Source organism: Dasypus novemcinctus, chromosome 7 (genome assembly GCF_030445035.2).
Source record: "Dasypus novemcinctus isolate mDasNov1 chromosome 7, mDasNov1.1.hap2, whole genome shotgun sequence".
NCBI classification, from domain to species: domain Eukaryota; kingdom Metazoa; phylum Chordata; class Mammalia; order Cingulata; family Dasypodidae; genus Dasypus; species Dasypus novemcinctus.
Genome location: NC_080679.1, coordinates 43,628,843 through 43,648,850, shown reverse-complemented (window position 1 = coordinate 43,648,850; position 20,008 = coordinate 43,628,843). Strand labels below are relative to the sequence as shown.

At 37.5% G+C, this 20,008-nt stretch overlaps 2 protein-coding genes across 3 annotated transcripts in view; both read right to left on the bottom strand.

Moving 5' to 3' along the window:
• The window catches only part of C2CD6 (C2 calcium dependent domain containing 6), a 259,407-nt gene extending 255,472 nt beyond the window's left edge, over positions 1-3,935 (bottom strand). Inside the window, exon 1 of one of the 2 annotated variants that reach the window (XM_058300370.2) lies at positions 3,675-3,935. In XM_058300370.2, coding sequence (XP_058156353.1) covers positions 3,675-3,902 — 228 coding nt within the window. In that variant the 5' untranslated portion in view covers positions 3,903-3,935. Of the gene's footprint in view, positions 1-2,602; positions 2,678-3,674 lie in introns of those variants that run through there. The other variant, XM_058300371.1, reaches the window with a different exon arrangement.
• Positions 3,936-6,566: 2,631 nt separating this feature from the next.
• TMEM237 (transmembrane protein 237) overlaps positions 6,567-20,008 on the bottom strand; it is a 28,999-nt gene continuing 15,557 nt past the window's right edge. Inside the window, exons 8-12 of the mRNA XM_012525313.4 lie at positions 16,873-16,996; positions 12,452-12,643; positions 11,963-12,036; positions 11,238-11,331; positions 6,567-7,611 (exon numbers count right to left, since the gene is read on the bottom strand). Of these exons, the coding sequence (XP_012380767.2) occupies position 7,611; positions 11,238-11,331; positions 11,963-12,036; positions 12,452-12,643; positions 16,873-16,996 (485 nt within the window). The 3' untranslated portion in view covers positions 6,567-7,610. The remainder of the gene's footprint in view (positions 7,612-11,237; positions 11,332-11,962; positions 12,037-12,451; positions 12,644-16,872; positions 16,997-20,008) is intronic.

Sequence of the window (20,008 nt, the reverse complement as noted above, 5' to 3'; positions counted from 1 at the left end):
GCCTGGTCTGGGATGGGGCAGGAAGGCAGCAGAAGGCAGCAGAAGGCAGGGCCGAGGTAGGTGCTGTGGGGCGATGCTCAATATAGCCAGATGTACAATGGATATCACCTCCAGACTGCCAGTTTCACAATGCTGAAGGGTGCTATGCACGAGACCAGTGGGATACTGGGAGCCTATTTCCTAACTTCTCTCTAGGGTCAACGGTGCTGCAGTATGATGGCTGTGTGAAGGACTACCAAGTGCAGCAATGATTACCAGAGTGGTTTAAGTAGAACTTAAACACAATTGGCATTATGGCCTACTCCCATGGAGAGATAACATGTATAATATTGCAAACCTGGAACTTAAATCTATTAATTGCAACTCAAAGAGAAACTTACGCATTGGGTAGTGCATTAATTGGTATTAAGTACTGTACCTAATCTCTCCCATTCTATATATGTCCTTGATGATTATAGTGGCATCTTTTCTATTCTAAATCATATGCAGTGGGATATTGAACATGTTAAAAGTCCTGGTAAACTTCATTTTCTAAGTAGTTAATGAACATGCTTAACCTAGGCCTCCCTCCTAGCCCTTATTCCAGAACCTGTCCCACTCAGATCCGGGGAAGGACTGGCAAACCCACATACCATCCTGCCAGGATTAAGCATTTCCCACCAGAAGGGGAACAGCAAACGACGTGGCTAGGACCCACTTCAGTTTAGCTCCTTTGAAATAGTCCATGGACAACTATTCCTCACCCACAACCTTGAAGCCAAGTTCCAATAAAAACTTGGCAAGAGAAGAAGCATCATTCTCAATTAGAGCCAAAGTGGAAGGAACCTTACTCTGTAGTTCTGATCACTCCCACAGCTATTAATGTTAAAGGAACTGCCACCTGTGTGTACTTAGCTCCAGTGAAACCAGCTGCCCAAGGAAGTGCCAGCTCACAAGAAGCACCTAACAGGATGTACAAGTGCCAGTCACTGGACAGCCGGAAATACATCTTCAAAGGAAAAGCTAAGTAGTGTTTTTGTCAAAGCCAGCTGCTCTCTCTAACTCTAGCCCAAACACCTATTGCTAGGGGAAGGGCAAGCCAGGCACCCCTTAAGACATCTTGTCTATTCTTATTTCCTGTAGTTTCTTCCAATACAGTAACTAAAAGGGCAATATCTCTTCTCATCCCTCTGTTTTAGGAACCACCACCATGGAAAACTGGGATTGGCAATGTATACCACGGCGCCTGGACTTTTCTATTTTTGTGATCCAGTAACCTTTTAGTGGGACCATATATCCTCAAAGTTCTAATCCGGTTTATTTCTTTCAAAATCAACATCTTGTTAGCCATACTGGGATTTCATCCAGCTTCACCCAGGATACAAGATTTGTCTTCCTCCAACCACAACAGAATAGCAGGAGAGTTTTCCACCTTGTCAGGTAGAGCCTATTCCCCTAACTAGTAGGAAGTAATTACAGAAGAATGACCATTGTCCTTCAGCACCCCTTTAAGAACAAAGGTGTAAACTCTCTGAGGGGGGAATTGAGGCAGGCTAGATTAGGAATCAATAGACAGATCTGGAGCCTGGCAGAAAAACCACCACCACTAAATATGTGGCCACCAGTATCCCACAAAATGGCTGCTGGAAGGCCCTTGCAAGAACTCCCATTTGGAGTGAAATTTCCTCCAGAATCAAAGAGAAGTCCGGGATGTTCTCCAGGAGGCCTTAACATTGGGCCCTCCTGGGGGAGAGAGAGGTTGGATAATCAATCAAAACAGCTGGGACTCCTCCCCTGCCATTATCAAAGGGACAGAGTAATTAATGGTTCAAAATGCGAGTGCAAAGGCCGAACTAGCACCCTATTCTTGCCTTCTTCCCCCCCCCCCCCCCCGCCGCTGCCTGGAACAAGTAAACCTGGGCACTTGTATTCTGTAAAGGGGAATTGTAGTCTGAAAATCAGCCCTCTTTATCACCTTTCAGTCCCTTCTCCTCTACATGGGCCCCCTAATCTGTTATTTTTCCCCCATTTCTCTTTCTTCCCTTCCTTAATAAATTACTGGCCTAACTAAACAAAAAACAAACACAAACTATGTATTTTATAAGGAGAGAGTTAAACATATTATATTTATGCATTATATCTGCTTTTAAGAAATGATATCCCACACACAAAATGTCAAGAAGTCATGGAAAAGATTGTCTATTGCCCAAATATATATAATATTCCAACTGTGTGCTGATGATACATAGGCAGCATTTACTGAACTGAAGACAGTCATCCATTCCATGTTCAGTAGTCTACACTGTATCTTATAGGAACTGTTACAATAATTTTAGTAATATGTAATTACTCCAATTCTATTGTATAATTAACATTTATACTACATAAGCTCATTTTTCTGGATCTGGATCTGAAATAACTCATTTATGAGTTATTTAATCCAAGTACATATTTCACTTCCTATGCTACTTTTGTTGTTCTGTGGAAACATTAAAATAGTCTATGATCAAATAAGTTGGAAACCCAAATGAGTAAACAATCTATCCAGCATATGCGCACCACTGTTTTTTTAATATATGTAGATAATGCTGTAAATATAAGCAAATTTCATTAAAAGAACTACCTGCATGGTAATCTTTGTCATTATGGATTTTCTCAATCAGTGGAGAGTAAACGACCAGCTACTTTTGTGTGTGGGGTGAGGGAGCTGTTTACATTAGAAAAGGATCCTCATACTCAAAAAATAATGGAAACCACTATTCTACAGAATAGAGTCCAAATTCTTTAGGAATGCGTGCAACAAAAACCTTCTATGACCTGGAATTCCAAGCACATCTCCTTACCCTTCGTTTCCAATGTTTCCTAGTATTATCCTACAGGTAAATCATTAAGTGGGCAGGAATATTCTAATATTTTGGATTAGCAGGGTACTTTAGAGATCAAGTAATTCAACTCCCTAATTTTACAGAGAAGGACATCATCTTTTTGTGTACCATTTTGTACTGATGAATGCTTTTACCTGTAGTATTTTTAATAACTTAAAGTCAACAGAATGTAAAATTTCCTAACGACTTTGAAAAGGTGAATCATTTAGGTCTCCATGATCTAGTGAGTACCACTAAATATACTGGTAAACGCAAGAGTTTCACACATATCAAATATATAAAGTCACTTTTCTAATTAAGAACCTGAGGCTAATAACTCACGCTGTAGACATGATGAAGATTTGCTCCTGCAGGTTCATTCTCAAGAATGAAAACAAGAGAAACAGAAGTTTCTAGCATTTAGTTCTTTAACCACATACATGATATCCCAATGATGATGATGATGCTGATGATTACGATGGCAACAACAGCTAACATTTATTGACTCTTCACTTTGCCCTTGTCAAGCGCTTTGTCATTATCACCTTAAGTTCTACACAAAGCCATAAGTAAGCTGGGTACTGATGACTGTCTTCACTTTACAGTTAGTATTATAAAACCAGTCTCTAATAAGTTAATTAATTATCTAAGGGACTTCAGGTAAACTCTTCAGGTATTTCACCTTCCAATTTAGGGCAGGTCTGCTCCCTCCAATTCTTTCCCAATCAACCGTTCTAGCACTTTCCTGGCCCTCCGGGGGATCGAGGTAGGGGGCAGACACAGCTGGAGCCCCTCCCTGCTGGCCACCCTGCCCAGCCCGCTCTCGCTCACGTCCAGCAGCCGCATTCCGGTACCCTCCTTGGGCCCATTCTTGCTCTGCAATGTCTTAGGCTCCTGGGGGTGGCTGTTCGAAAACTCCGACCCTCTGTTGTGCGTAGTATCCGGGCTGGCTGAAAGTTTCCTCTGAAGTGCAGGACCTGTGTTCAGGGAATGGACCTGCGCACTGTGGGTACCAGAGGAGTTAGGGGAACCTTGACCCTTCTCTTGTGTAAGCTCCATCCCTCCATCCCCGGTTAGGACCTGCCAGCGCCTTAACGGCCAGCTGCCACGCAGGCGCAGCCCTCTCGCTGCCTTTCCCGCCCTTTTCCCGCGCACGCGCGCATCACCGCGGATCCCCATGGTCTGGTCGTGCCTCCAACCTCCAGCCACTGCTTTGAACCTGATTAGGAGAGTGCGAACTTGGGGAATCTGGAGTTTTCTTTAGAAGGAAGTCTAAGCATCCTGGTGGACAGCAAGATTTATCTGCATGGTGATTACAAAGATCTTATTTTCTTGATTGACCCTTAACACATCATGAGCCCTCTTCTCCCTACACCATTTTTTTCTGGTAAATTTACGGTGCCAGTCTCCTCCTATACACCGTCCTCTGAGCAGCAGATTTGATTCCAACAGTCTACTTGGACTTCTTTGCTTGATTGTCTCACACACACATCAACACAACACGTTTCCACTCATCTTCCCTCCTAAACCCCTAGTTTGCACCAAACTCATTTAGATGTGGCAACATCATATCCACAAAATCTAAAAACTTCAGACACATCTTTGAATTCTAACCCTAAATAGCTGAACCCTACTCTTGCTCTTTATGGCACCAAGTTTAGGACATCTCTTCACACAGAGACTACTGCAATGGCTTATTTAAGATCTTCCATTCTTCCCACTGCCCCAGTATTAATAGTTTTACCATTAAAAAAAAAATCAGAAACTTTCAGCATTTTATTGGCCACAAATTTAAATTTCTTAATATTCAAATTAAGGGCTTCCAAAATATACTCTGCTACCTTGAGATTATTTATTGCTGTTCTATTTAGAACCCACTTTTTAAAAAAATTCGTTTAAATATCAGATTTTAAAAAAATTCCCTCCCCCTTGTGACTTGCTTGCTGTCTGCTCTGTGTCCATTTGCTGTGTGTTCTTCTGTTTCTGTATATATTTTTACCTATTCCCCTCCCCTTGCAGTTTGCTTATTGTCTGCTCTCTGTGTCCATTCACTGCATGCTCTTCTGTGTTTTGACTTGTCACCGTTTTTGTTGCATCACCTTGCTGAGTAGGCTCTCCACCGTGCTTGCTGGCCAGGCAGTTCTCCGCAGCAGGCAGGCAAGCCTGCCTTCACAATGAGGCCCCAGGATGCACACCCAGGGCCTCCCATATGGTAGACAGGAGCCCAGCTGATTGAGCCAAAGCCACTTCCCAAGAACCCATTCTTTTTAACTTAGCCAACTGCAAGGTCAACTTTTTTTTTTTTACATTTTATAGCAAACGTTTTATTAGAAAAGTTATACATAATATTAAGTCTTATAATCCTGTACACACATAACCCAAAGGCAGAATTAACTGCTATCTCCAAGCTACAACTTGACAAATCCATTAGAACTAGCTGTTAGTTTCACTAGAGAAGAGTTGTTTCAGAGCAGGAACTTCATCTTGTGCTCTTCTGGGCTCACAGCACCATAACCAAAAGTCCCAATACATGTTTGCTATCCTTTTGGTTCAGGGCTGTGTGCTTAATCACCATGCCAATGAGACTTGCTGTCCACCAGCATACTCAGACTTCCTTGGAGCTCATGTGATGCATAAAGTACACGGCATCATATATGAAGTAATCAAAGCTTAACCTAAATCTAAACAAGCCTCTAGATCTAACTTACAATTTGTAGGAAATTCATAAGATTGAGGAAAAAGGGAAGTAGATGTGGTTCAAGCAACTGGTCTCCTGTCTACCATATAGGAAGTCCAGGGTTCGATGCCCAGGGCCTCCTGGTGAAGGCGAGCTGGCCAGTGTGGTAAGCTGGCCCACATGGAGTGCTGGCCTGCACGGAGTGCTGGCCTATGCAGAGTACTGCCCCATGCAGGAGTGCTGCCCTGTGCAGAAGTGCTGGCCCACGCAGAGAGCTGGCGCAGCAAGATGACACAACAGAGACACAGAGGAGAGATAATATGAGATGCAACAGATCAGGGAGCTGAAGTGGCACAAGAGAATGATGGCCTCTCTCCCACTCTGGAAGGTCCCAGGATCAATTCCCAGAGCCGCCTAAGGAGAATACAAGCAGACACAGAAAAACACACAGCGAATGGACATAGCAGACAACAGGGGGTAGGAGGGGGGATAAATAAATAAATCAAAAGATTGAGGAACAAATATATGATGCCATGGGGAGGGAAATCAGACAAATCCCAAATATAGGCGGGATATTCTAAAATAAAACGAGTTTGGACTCTTTAAAAAGTGTTATAGGAGAATGTAAAATAGCACAGTCATGCTAAAAAAGTTTGGCAGTTTATCACTCAACAATTTCACCAATGGGCATTTATCCCAGAGACATGAAAATTTAATATTCCAACAAATGTTCATAATAGCTTTATTCATAATCAGCCCAGATGCCCTTCAACAGATGAATGGTGAAACAAACTGTGGCACACTGATAACTTAAAATACTACTCAACAATAAAAAGGAATGAACTATTGATACATAAAACAACTTGAATGAACCTCTAGGAAACTATGCTGAGCATTAAAAAAGCCAATCCCAAAAGATTACATACTGTACAATTCCATTTATAACATTTTTGAAATAACAAAATTTTAGAAACAGAAGATTAGTGGTTGTCAGGGGTTAAAGTCAGGGTGGGATGGAGGGGAGGATAACAAACAAAACAAAATCAGAAATTTTCAGTGTTTCTTTATTGGTCAAAAATTTTAATTCCTTAATATTCAAATCAAAGGCTTCCAAAATATACTCTGCTACCTTGGGATTATTTATTGCTGTTCTATTTAGAACCCATTCTTTTATAACTTAGCCAACCAAGCACAGAGCTTGAGAATAGACATGGTGAATTTCAAACCATATGTTCTTATCACAGAAAAAATACAGAAGCAAAGGGTGCTTCACCTAGAGGGTTAGCCCAATGGCCTCATTGGCCTCCCCTTTATTCTCCTGAGCTATGGTCTGTCCAGCTTCTCTTTTACTATATGTGTTTTCTTATAACTCCCTAAATAATTCTGATGTGCAAACAGATGTGGGAACCACTGGCAGTTTTTAAAGGAAAATAAAATTTTTAGGTTATAAAACTTTTTAAACAAAAAGATACATGTCCTTTTTATTAGCCATGAAGTGTAAAGCATATTCCAAACTAAATTACATTATAATAAAATTATTACATGATACATGACCCACTAAGTCAGTTTCAAAAAAGAAATATTTCATATTTCAATTTATTCAGTAAGGAGACATCAAAAGTAAATAATAAAGGCCTTTTCTCCCTTAACTATTCCCTAAGTTTATGTTTAAACCTGATACACATTTTATAGCACTAAAGTTACAGATTTTTTCTATATTCATGCTTTTTAAGATAATGATTATAAATGCAACTATTTTGAAATGACAGGAAAATAAATGCATTTACATGCTGGTTTTTACCTTATCTCATTTGTTAGTAAGATGATAATGCTACAGAAATTAATGTTGGGATATAAATAGCAGATACGATTTTAACATTTTTCATAATCTTGTGAAATTCTTCAGTATAATACAATCAGAAAGTCAATTACAAATACACATATACATGCCATATAAAAATACATTTAAAAACAAGACTAGGAGAAATTTTAAATACTGGGTCATTAATACTCTGAAGATGAGTTGGTATTATGAAGAGGCTTTCATTCCTTTATCAGGATGTTCTTCCACATCAGAAGAGAACATAAACTCTGGGGGAGAAAATAAATCACACGTAAAATTGTTTTTCCACACCTCAAAAATCTTTTATAGCTTAGTTATAAATAATCTATTGAAATGCTGGCATAATATAACAATAGAAATCCCTAAAGTACAAGAATTCTTGATACAGAAATCTGATTTCAAGATAAACAGCCAAAAATGGATTGGCTAAGGTTATCACAGACGTCACATGGGAACACTGGCCGACTGCAAGAGCGTGAAGGAGACAGTGAATTCTGTTTGAAGGCATTGCTGACCCTGCTGAGGAGACACCATAAGCAAAGCTCACCCACACAAGTTGGAAAAAATTTATGGACACGAAGTTATCATTGAAATTAAAGGGTGGCAGACATGTCCAAGGAATACTGTGGGGATTTGATCCCTTTATGAATCTTGTGATAGATGAGTATGTGGAGGTGGAAATTTGTGGGCAACAGAACAATACTGGAATGGTGGTAATAGGAGGAAATAGTATCATGTTAGAAGACTTGGAAGGAGAATAAATAATGGCTGTGTTCAGCAGAGAAATCAATTGCTTCCACATGTCCCCTCCTCAAAGGGCCTGTTTTACTGTGATGTAATAATTGGGTCATGTATATTCTTTATATTAAATGTTTTGTTAAATAAACTTTTGTAATAGTCAGGGAAAAAAAAGAACAAATGACAAATGTACAAGTTTTACATTGTAATGCTCACGTTTTAAATGTATTATAAACTCCTGAAAAATAAAACATATTAATGGACACAATCAAATTTTACCAAGCAATTTAAATTAGAGAACCCAGGAAGGTGAAAGTCATTAAAGAGCTGAAAGGACTAGCTCTATAGAGATCATGATAACCTAAAATATAGGGGAAGGGCTTGAAACTATTATTAGGTGTGTGCCAGGATATCTTAAATGTGTTATCCCATTTAATCACTATAAAAACCCAACTAGGTAAGTGTTACCACCTTCATTTAATATTTAAAAATTTTATCCACACAGAAATACATTCACATGGCCCTAAAAATGCAGGATTCTAGAAATACTTAGTTAACACACTTTATGATTTAGACTGAGTAATCCACAAGCCAGGTGGATGGAGCTTTGATCCCAACCACAGGGGAGAATGTTAGTAGTTGATAGTTTTAAATTTAAACTATAACTTAGCATAGATATGTAATTTTAATGAAAATACCAATTTACAATCTAGTAAAATAAAGTTCACTGACCTAAGTATTAAATGAAGTCTTTGAATAACTAAAAATGATACTGAATGGGGAACGTGGATGTGGTTCAATAGATAGAGCATCCACCTACCATATAGGAGGTCCAAGGGTTCAATACCCAGGGTCTCCTGGCTCACATGGTGAGCTGGCCCATGCACAGGGCTGCTGTGTGCAAGGAGTGCTGGCCCACACAGGGACGCCCCTGCATAAGGGTGCCCCGTGTGCAAGGAGTAGCCCTAGTGTAAGGAGAGTCACCCATGTGAAGCCGCAGCCCACCCAGGAGTGGTGCCATACACACGAAGAGCTGACACAGCAAGATGATGCAACAAAAAAAAGAGCCACAGATTCCCAGTGCCACCAGTGCCACCTGATACAAGCAGACACAGAAGAACACATAGCAAATGGACACAGAGAGCAGACAGACATCGGGATGAGGGGGGAATAAATCTTTAAAAAAAATTAAAAAACAAAATAAAATAAAAACGATACTGAATGACAGAAAAACAACCAAATACATAAAAAGCCTAAGAAGATTTTAAATAATACTTTAAATACCATAAAAGGACTAAATCAACAGGATATTCAGTGGGGTAATTCGATAATTATATGAACAGATACATTCGTAAAGGAAAATACACAAGGAGATGTAATTTTTTATCTAGGTTTTTACAACTGAAAATGTTGAAAAGATAGATTCTCAATTCTAAGTTTTCTGAAGCAGATAGATTAGAATTAGTTGATCAAATTGTAGTTAAACACTCAGAATAGTTAATAAATAAAAATAAAAGGTCCAGATAATATCAATAAAAGAAACTCAAAGGTGAAAATTGTGGAACACCTGCCAAGGAAATGCAATTTACACAACAAATAAAAAGCAGTTTCTAAAGCAGTGCTAAAGGACTAGCAGTTGCTTATATGATTCATCTTCAGCAGAGGCATCCCAAAGGGTTCTGGGAACTAGAGACTAGTGACTATCACTTCACACTGGGCAACTAAGGGTAGGATCACTAAGCACTTGAATATATGTCTGACAGGCCACAAAGATAAAGCATGATTTATTTCAAATTAAAAGATACTTTCACCAGAAGGAGACCAAGAGAAATGAAGAGGAAAGACTTTCTATAAATTACTTGAAGGATTCCAAGAAAAGAAATACCTCCTAATATGCAAAAGAATCATGGAAGCCCCTTCAATTAGTACTCCCAGACTCCAGCTCTCCTAATGCACTCCTCCTGGCTTCTCTTAGCATTTCATTTCACCCCTTTACTTTCATTATTCTTGGGCTATTTTGTCTTAAATGTATCTTTATTATTGGAATATATCAAACCATATCCATTAAAAGATGATTTGTAAAATCATTATAGATTTCATGATGCTCTTAGACTATTTTTCCTTTCATACCTTCACTAAGATCCACGCCTGGTCTATAAGACAAAAAAACCCAAGATAATCCAACCAGCAGGGCCACCACTAGATTCACCACAATCCATGGTTGGAGAATCTGTTCCTCATTTCCTGTTGCCCTAAGGATATAAAAATACTGATTAGAAATGTCTTTATTTTGGTTTGTATATCCAGATATATCTATTTTATGAGTTTAAAAATAGCAGTCCTTTCCTAGAGGAATAATAAGTTTGATATAAAATAATAATTTCCCTATGTAGTGCATCAAATATATCATGAGAACAAGAGTCCAAAGGTTATGTGAACTCTAAGGAGATCTGCTTATACATTAATGTAAATGGAAATTTCCCTTCTAACTAATATGGCACTACTCTTCAATGAAGTACCTTTCTCTCTTCATTCCATGTGCCTAGCCAGGCTCAAGAAGACTATGAAAGTGAGCTATAAACATCCTGTTGGCTTCACAGATGGTCACTGATCTGCAGATGTTGGCTCTCCCCAGTCTGCCCTCCTCCTAGCGATGCTTCATTTTCTGAGTCTATGCCAGCTACCCACTTCCCTCACTGTTTGGGGGTATTATGCTCCCTGATTGGGGGTGAAGGTCCAGGACTCATCCAGTCCATCTTATAATGACTTATTTTAAAATAGATCTAAAAAGATTTTAAAAAAGAAGACAGTTCATGAAAAAGGCAGGTGCACATAGTATTAGCCACTAGCCAATGGAAAAGGTATTTTTTTGTCATATTTTTAGAAAAAAAAACTGGGCCTTTGTTTTTTATTTATGAATTTCTGTTTTTTTTAATAGCAGCCATTTCTTAATTTTTTTAAAAGATGCTTTAGATTAAAAAATGTTACATAAATAATATAAGGAATTCTCATATGCCCCACTCAATGTTTGTAGATGAAAATATGTAAAAGAGTAGAAAGATACAGAGAAGTACCATTACTTCAACTATTACTGTTATTATAGTCAACAATTGATAATGCTATAGTGAATTCTTACCAGAGGCTACCATTAACAGAAGGAGGTGTGTAAAGGTGGATTCTGTCACTTGTCACTTGTTGACTCAAGGATAGTATAAGAGCAGCAAAGTACACTAAAAAGCAGACAAATGAAATTACTAATAATGTATTTTTAATAACCCTGTTTATTTTTTAATTTGTAGATTAAGATAAAAAATAATCTGCACTTTGGTGAATAGTGACATAAAAGAAATTTGATTTCAACATGCTAGATAATTTAACATTATTTTTAAAGAATACAGGTATAGAAGGGTATCTTGAGGTGTTTATTATTTCATCATTAGAACTGACAAGAACCTAGAAGATTATTTAAGCAATTAAATAACTTGCTTTAGAATCTAAAACCAGTTTAATATTCTCATAACTTAGAACAAAATGTGTTCCAAATTATCATAAAGTATATGAGTATTACTGAAAAGTCATACCAGATAAATCTGTTTAATGTCAAATAGAAACAAAAGCTAAAAATTAAGTAGTGTAGAACAACAAATTAAACTTTTACAAGTAACTTAAAGTCTATTGAAAAATAATTGTCAAAATTATGCCTACCGTGCTTTTTGAATTACAAATTCCACATCCATAAATAATGTCTATAAGTAGTAATAATATAAAGCCTTTTTTAAGACAAAAATTCTATATTTCCTGGTTCAAAATTACAGTGTTAATCAATTACTACATAGTTATCAAATTTAATTAATTACTCACAAAAAGATGCTAAAGCTGTTGGATCCAGGGCAAGAAAACTTCGGATGGCTACTGATGTTTTAGCCAAGTCAATCCTAGAAAATGCAAAGGCTATAGTTTATACTTACTACACATGAAGGAATACCTTATTTACAAAGACGACATAAAGCACTTAACTAGAAGGCTATTTTAGGCAGCATTCCTTTGGAGTTAAGAAGTTCTGAAGAAACAAACACTATCTGCTAAACTTCATTAGCTTCTACGGCCTTCTATTATCCATATCATTAGGCTATAAGGGTTAGTTTTTTAAATGATCCTAATGCCACGAAGTTTTTTGTTCACACTAGTCCCTTCCTCCAAAAAAGAACAGAGACTGACTTTTAAGTGCAAAATAATGTTAATATTCTACTATTCAATTTTCAAAACTGACCTAGTGAGTCACTGACACATTTTGCTCAACATTTCTTCCTAAAGAAAAGTTAGAGGAATCTACAGTCACAGCAGTCTTACCTGTCAAAAGCTGAAATTGTACTTAGAGCCAAAAGCATGTAGAGAAGACTCTGGAATGGATATGCTAAAGTCTTATATTGCTGCAGAAGGTTTGAGAGATTAGATAGTTGATCTCCTGCTAGAACATATATCACAACAATATTCCACACAGCGCAGCCAGCCAAGAAGCCATGAGAAAAGAGACCAATCATCCTGATTGGAAAAGGGTTCAATTACTAAACATGAATTACTAAAGAAAAATGCTAAATGACTTTTTAAATCTATTCACATTTAAGAATAAAATCCAACATTTCATGGAAAGCAAAAATAAATTTTTTCTTTTTACCACAAAGGTAGACTAATCATATAACTCTGAGTGTTGAAAAAGTGTACCTATCAGGAAGATGGCAGAGTAGGAAGCTCTACAAATCAGTCCCTCCACCAAACAACTACTCAACTGGCAGGAACTGTCTTAATTAACTATTTTGAAACTCTGGAGTCTACAGGAACATTGTGCAGCCCCTGCATAAAGAGGCTGGTAAATTATGGTAAATTAGTGAATTTCACTCTTTGAGCAGCAGCTACCATCCTCCATTCCCCCACCACTTGGCAGACAGCAGTGGAGACTGTCACCCAGGATCCTGGTACAGCTTGCTGATGCCAGGGTGAATTACCGGGACCCACTCCTCAAAAATCTGGAAGTGTATTATCTGATCACTGAACACTGCTTTCGATCAGCTACCTCAGATTACTGGTAGGCCAGCTCTGATGGTGGCCACTGTTAAAAACTCCCTCAGGTAAAAGCAGCAGAGACTTAAAGAGGCAGTACCTTTTATTTCTTGTTCTTTTCTCTTTCCATTACCAATTTGGGAGCATAATTAGGTTATGACAGTTACAAATTGATGGCTCCATCCCTCAACAACAACAACAAAAATTAGCAATCCCAGAGCAATGGAAGAACCAGATTTCCAGAGTTACAATAACATAATAATCAGAATATCCAGTTCTCATAAAAAAAATTACAAAACACACAAAGAAACAGAAAAGTATGACCTATTCACAGGAAAAATAAAATTTATCAGAAATCATTCCTATGGAAGTTTATACACTCAAAGACTTTGAATTAACTATCTTAAATATGTTCAGTAAAAAAGGAATCCACATACAAAGGACTGAAGGAAATGCTGTCTCAACAAAATTAAGAGATAGAAATTAGTAAAAGGAACCAAACAATTTTTGGAGCAGCAAAGTACAGTACTGAAATGAAAATCTCATTAAACAGATGCAGCAGCAGATTTGAGCAATGAAAAGAAAGGATCAGAAGACCTATAACAAAAAAGGAAATTGAATCACTAATTAAAAACCTCCCAAGAAAAGAGAAGTTCAGGACTGGATGGTTTGACTGCTGAATTCTACCAAACAATTAAAGATTTAACACCAATCCTTTTCAAACTCTTCCTAATCCATTCTATAGGGCCAGCATTACCCTTATACAAAACCCTTATACAAAACCAGTAAAAGCAGTTCAAGACGAAATTAACAGACCTATATTCCTTATGAATACAGATGTAAAAATCCTCAACAAACTACTGGCAAACCAAATCCAACAGAACAGTAAAAAGATCATACACGTGACCAAGTGGAATTTATTCCAGAAATGCAAGGATGGTTCAATATAAGAAAATCAATGTAATACACTGTACTAATAGAAAAAGAAAGGGAAAAAAAGTCCTGAATCATCTTAATTGATGCAGAAAAGGCATTTGACAAAATCCAGCATCCTTTCATGATGCAAAACACTCAAAAAACTAGGAATAGAAGGTAACTTTCTCAATATGAGAAAGATACTGATGAAAAACCTACAGCAAATATAATAATGGGAAAAGACTGAAAGTTTTCCCTCTAAGATCAGGAATAAGACAAGGATGCCCACTGTCACCACTATTATTCAACATTGTACTAGAAGTTCTATCCAGATAAATAAAGATAAAAGAAAGAAATAAAAGGCATCCAAACTGGAAAAAAAGTAGTCTAATCATTTCTGTTCACAGATGACATGATCCTACATAGAGAAAATCCCAAAGAATCTACAAGAAATCTACTAGAATAAACTAATTTGGCATTTTGCAAGATACAAGGTAAACATGCAGAAATCAGCTAGGTTTCTATAATGAACAATCTGAAAAGGAAATCAAGAAAACAATTCCATTTACAATGGCATCTAAAAGAATAAGATAGTTAGGAATTAATTTAGTCAAGATGTGAAACACTTATACACTGAAAACTATAAAACATTGCTGAAAGAAATTAAGGAGGACATAAACAAATGGAAAGACATACCATGCTCATGGACTGGAAGACTTAATATTGTTAAGATGTTGACAGTGCATAAAGCAAATGCAATCCCTAGCAAAGTTCCAGTAGACATTTTGCAGAAATAGAAAAGCTGATCTTCACAATCACATGGGCAAGGGGCCCAAAAAAGCAAAAAAAAAAAAAAAAAAATCTTGAAAAAGAAGACAAAGTTGAAGAATTCACATTTCCCAATTTCAAAACTTCTTTCACAGCTACAGTAATCAAAACAGTGTGGTACTAATTTATACCAGGATAGAAACACAGACCAATGGAAGAGAACTGAAAGTTCAGAGATAAATCTATGGCCAGTTGATTGTCAACAAGGGAGCCAAGTCCATTCAACAGGGAAAGAAAAGTCTCTTCAACAAATGGTGCTGGGACAACTGTACATTCACATGCAAAAGAATGAATGTGGACGCCTACCTTTTACCATATACAAAAATTAACTCAAAACAGATCAACAACATAAATATAAGAGCCAATACTGTAAACTTTTACAAGAAAACATAGAGAAATATCTTTAGGACCTTGTACTAAGCAAAGGATTTTTAGATTTTGCACTAAAAACATAGACAAAAGAAAAAATAGAAATATGAGACCATAAAAATTAAAATCTTTTGTGCATCGGGAAACGGACTTTGGCCCAGTGGTTAGGGCGTCCGTCTACCATATGGGAGGTCCGCGGTTCATATCCCGGGCCTCCTTGACCCGTGTGGAGCTGGCCATGTGCAGCGCTGATGCGCGCAAGGAGTGCCGTGCCACGCAAGGGTGTCCCCCGCGTGGGGGAGCCCCACGCGCAAGGAGTGCGCCCGTGAGAAAAGCCGCCCAGCATGAAAAGAGAGAGCAGCCTGCCCAGGAATGGCGCCGCCCACACTTCCTGTGCCGCTGACGACAACAGAAGCGGACAAAGAAACAAGACGCAGCAAATAAACACCAAGAACAGACAACCAGGGGAGGGGGGGAAATTAAATAAATAAATAAATCTTTAAAAAAAAAAAAATCTTTTGTGCATCAAAGGACATCATCAAAAAAGTGAAAAGGCAATCTAGAGAATGGGAGAAGATATTTGGAAACTATATATAAGAGTTTAATATCCAGAATACAAAAAGAACTCCTACAACTCACAACAAAAAGACAAACTAATTTAAAAATGGGCCAAGGATTTGAACAGCTATTTCTCCAAAGACATTCAAATGGCCAATAAAGATGCTCGACATCATTAGCCATAAAAAAAAGTGATGCAAATTAAAACTACAATGAGATATTTAAAAAACAGAAAATAACAAGTGTTTGTGAGGATGCAGAGATACAGGAACCCTCGTACATTGTTGGTGGGAAGGTAAAATGGTAAAACTGCTGTGGAAAACAGTTGGGAATTCCCTAGAAAGTTAAACATAGAATATGTTGCAGCAATTCCAATTCTAGGTATATACCCAAAAGAATTAAAAGGAGGGACTCAGAAAGATATTTATATAATCATTGCAGCATTATTCACAATATCCAAAAGGTGGAATCAACACTGAGCATCAACAGATGAATAAAAATAATCCATACAATGAAATATTATGTTAAAAAAAAAAACACTAAGTGCTGGCAAAAGGTTCAACATGGATGAACCTCGAAGACATGGTATTGAGAGAAATAAGCCAGATGCAAAAGGACATATTGTATGATTTCTCCTATATGAAATACCTAGAATAAGCAAATTCATAGATACAGAAGGAAGAATAGTGGTTACTATTGGGGAGGGGGAGGGAACATGGGAAGTTATTGCTAAATGAGTATGAGTTTTGGTTTGGGATGATGAAAATAGTCTGGAAATAGAGCAGTAAAAGTTACACAGTGTTGTCAATGTACTTAATATCAAAGGACTGTACACTTAAAATGGTTAGAATGGTTCTTATGTTATATATATCTTATCACAATTAAAATTAATTATTTTACAAGTATATACCTATCCACATACCACTACCACTTTTGTTAACACACCACCAATTTTGTTAACAGTATTGAACAACAAAGGCTTCATTTTTTAATTATAAAACACAGTTAACTTGCTTTACGTAAAGACCAAAGGAAGCAGCCACCTGAAAGCCCGGTGTACTGAAAGTGCAACATCTCTGGTCGTCCAGGAAGGCTTCAGGTCCATGGACACATCTACATTTTCTGTGGTCTTTATCAACTCTGAACGATCAGCGGCCTGGAATCGGCCTATGACACACAACACAATTATTAACAACTAGCAAGAGAAAATCCTAGTAGTCTTCTTTACCATTTCACATTTAAAGAACCCTCAGGCTAAAACTGAAACTTTGCTACTTTTCTTTCAAATAATTCTCCTTGACTCAAACCTTGTTTTAGAAGGCTTTTTTTCATTTGGTTGCTTAATACACTATTTTTTTGTCTTTATGAAAACTAAACAATATCAATACATTTTCTTCTCAAACCAATATACATGTTAACTCATCAGTTTAGAAATCAATTAAATTTAATGAAGTACAATCATAAATTTCCAACTCAGAATAAAGCCTGTAAACCTTTAACATGACATAACGTGACAAAGTATATAGAATTCTGACTTAGAGACTTCAGAAGTTTCAAAATTTAAATGCCTTCCCTATAACAGTAAGGCAACTTCTTAGGTGAAGATATTTACGCACGTAGCACGGTTTCCTGTGATGAGAGAAAAGTGGGTTGTCTCACAAATTTCTCTTAGGAAAATTCCTATGAAAAAAGTATCAGTTCTAGTGTCAGCACTGCAACATTTTGTGAGCAGGGCTTTATCCTTTTACAGTTGAGTAGGAGGCTCCTTCTTCAATATTTACCAGTCCAAAAATGGACTCCATAAACCTGGAAAGGTTCCATTTCAATTATCCTCACAAACCTGGCTCTCATTTGAAGGATGAAAGACAGGGTGCAAGGTATAATTTTCTCTCAGTAAGGATTTCTAGGCAGACAGCTGCATCACTGGCACTTTTTATGGTCAGTTATTCTAGTAAGGAAGTTTCTGCACTGAAGGAAAGCAAGAAGAAAAATGAGGATGGAGGGTGGTATTCTTAGAAAATAGACAATTAAACTAAATGGTCACATGGTATACTAGTCAAAGCACTGAACTCTTAGAAAAAAATGTAGGGAAACATCTTCAAATTCTTGTCGTAGGTGGTGGTTTCTTAAATTTTACATCCAAAGCCATGAACAATGAAAGAAAAATAGATTAATGGACCACCTCAGACTTAAACACTACTAAAGGTGGCCTACTCAATGGGAGAAATTATTTGGAAACCATCTATCTGTTAAAGTTTGGTATTTATGTTATATAAAGAGATCATATAACCCAATGATAAAAGACAAGCAACCCAGTTTTTTAAAAAATTTCTCCTCCCCTCATTGTTTGCACTTGCTGTCTGCTATGTCCATTCACTGTGTGCTTTCTGTATCTGCTCGTCTTCTCTTCAGGAGGCATTAGGAACCAAACCCAGGACCTCCCATGTGGGAGAGAGGTGCTCAATTGCTTGGGCCACTTCTGCTCCCTGCTTTAGCTCTCTTTGTGTTTTCCTCTTTGTGTCTCCTCCTTGTATTATCTTGCTGCATCTTCTTGTTGGGTCAGCTCATCACACCAGCCCATCGGGTCAGCTGTCTTGCTTGTCTTGTCTAGGAGGCATCAGGAACCAAACCTGGGACCTCCTACATAGCAGGCGGGGACCCAAACTCTTGAGCCACATTCGCTTCCCCAATCTAATTTCAAAATGGACAAAAGACTTGAATAGACATTTCTCCAAAGAAGAAATACAAATGGCCAACAAGCACACAAAAAAATGTTCATCACTGGCTATTAGGGAAATGCAGATCAAAAACTACACTGAGATGTCACTTCATACCTTACAGAATGGCCATTATTATGAAAACAGAAATACACAAGTGCTGGAGAGGATGTGGAAAACCGGGAACACTCCTTCACTGTTGGTAGGAATATAGAATGGTGTAGTCTCTGTGGAATAGTTTGGCAGTTCCTCAAAAACCTAAATATAGAACTGCCATTATGACCAACAATCCCATTACTAGGAATATCTTCAGAAGAAATTAAAGGCATGATGCGAACTGAACGTTTGCACACCAACGTTCGTAGCATTATTCACAATTGCTAGAATTTGGAAACAAGCCAAGTGTTCATCAAACAATGCACGAATAAACAAAATTTGGTATATATATACAATGGAGTAATATTCAACTGTAAGAAGAAATGAAATCAGGATGCATGGCAACATGAATGAACCTTGAGGATATTATTATGTTAAGTAAGACAGACACGAAAGGACAACTATTGTATGATCTCACTAATATGAACTAAAATGAGCAAAGTCACGGAGGTAAAATCTAGAGTACAGACTATACTAGGAAATTGAATGTAGGTTGAGAATGGAAGCTAACACTTAATGTATGTAAAATTTTTAATAAGTTTATTGTAAATGTGTGGAAATGAATAGAGTAGATAGTAATACATTACAGTGAGTATAACACTGCTAATTTATAAATGTGATTGTGGCTGACAGGTAGTCTGTGGATGTAATATTTCAATTGAAAGGAAGCTAGAGAATAACGTAGGGACTGTAAAACATAGTGACTTTGGTGGTGGATGAAGACTGTGGTTAATAGTGTTAAGAATGTTCTTTTACAAAGTGTAAAGAATATGGTGATACACGAAAAAATTACAACGAATGTAACCTATGGTTTAGAGTTAACAGTAATATTGTAATATTTTTGCAACAGTGGCAAAGAAGGTATTTTATCAATTCTGTGGGACAATAATAGAGGATATAGGAGGTATGGTATGGAATCCTTCCTTTTGGAGTATTGAAAATGTTCTAAAATTCATTGAAGTGGTGACAGCACAACTCTGTGATGGAAATGAGAGCCAGAGTGTGTATTTTGGATGGATTATACAAAGCAAGGGACTGTGTGGAAGACTATGGTTACCCAAACAAATATGAGAACATTCTCTCATGAACTGTAACAAGTATATAATACTAATAGGGGTGTCAATAACCAGGTGGGTTGGGGGAAAATACATTAGATGTAAGATATTGGTTATAGTTAGTAGTAATGTTTTGATGATGCACTTTCATAGTTTGTAATAACTGTTTCCCAACAATGCAAGGTGTTGGTGGTGGGCATGGGTGCCCTGTATGATGATACACATGCTTGTTTTGTAAGTTCACAACTTTT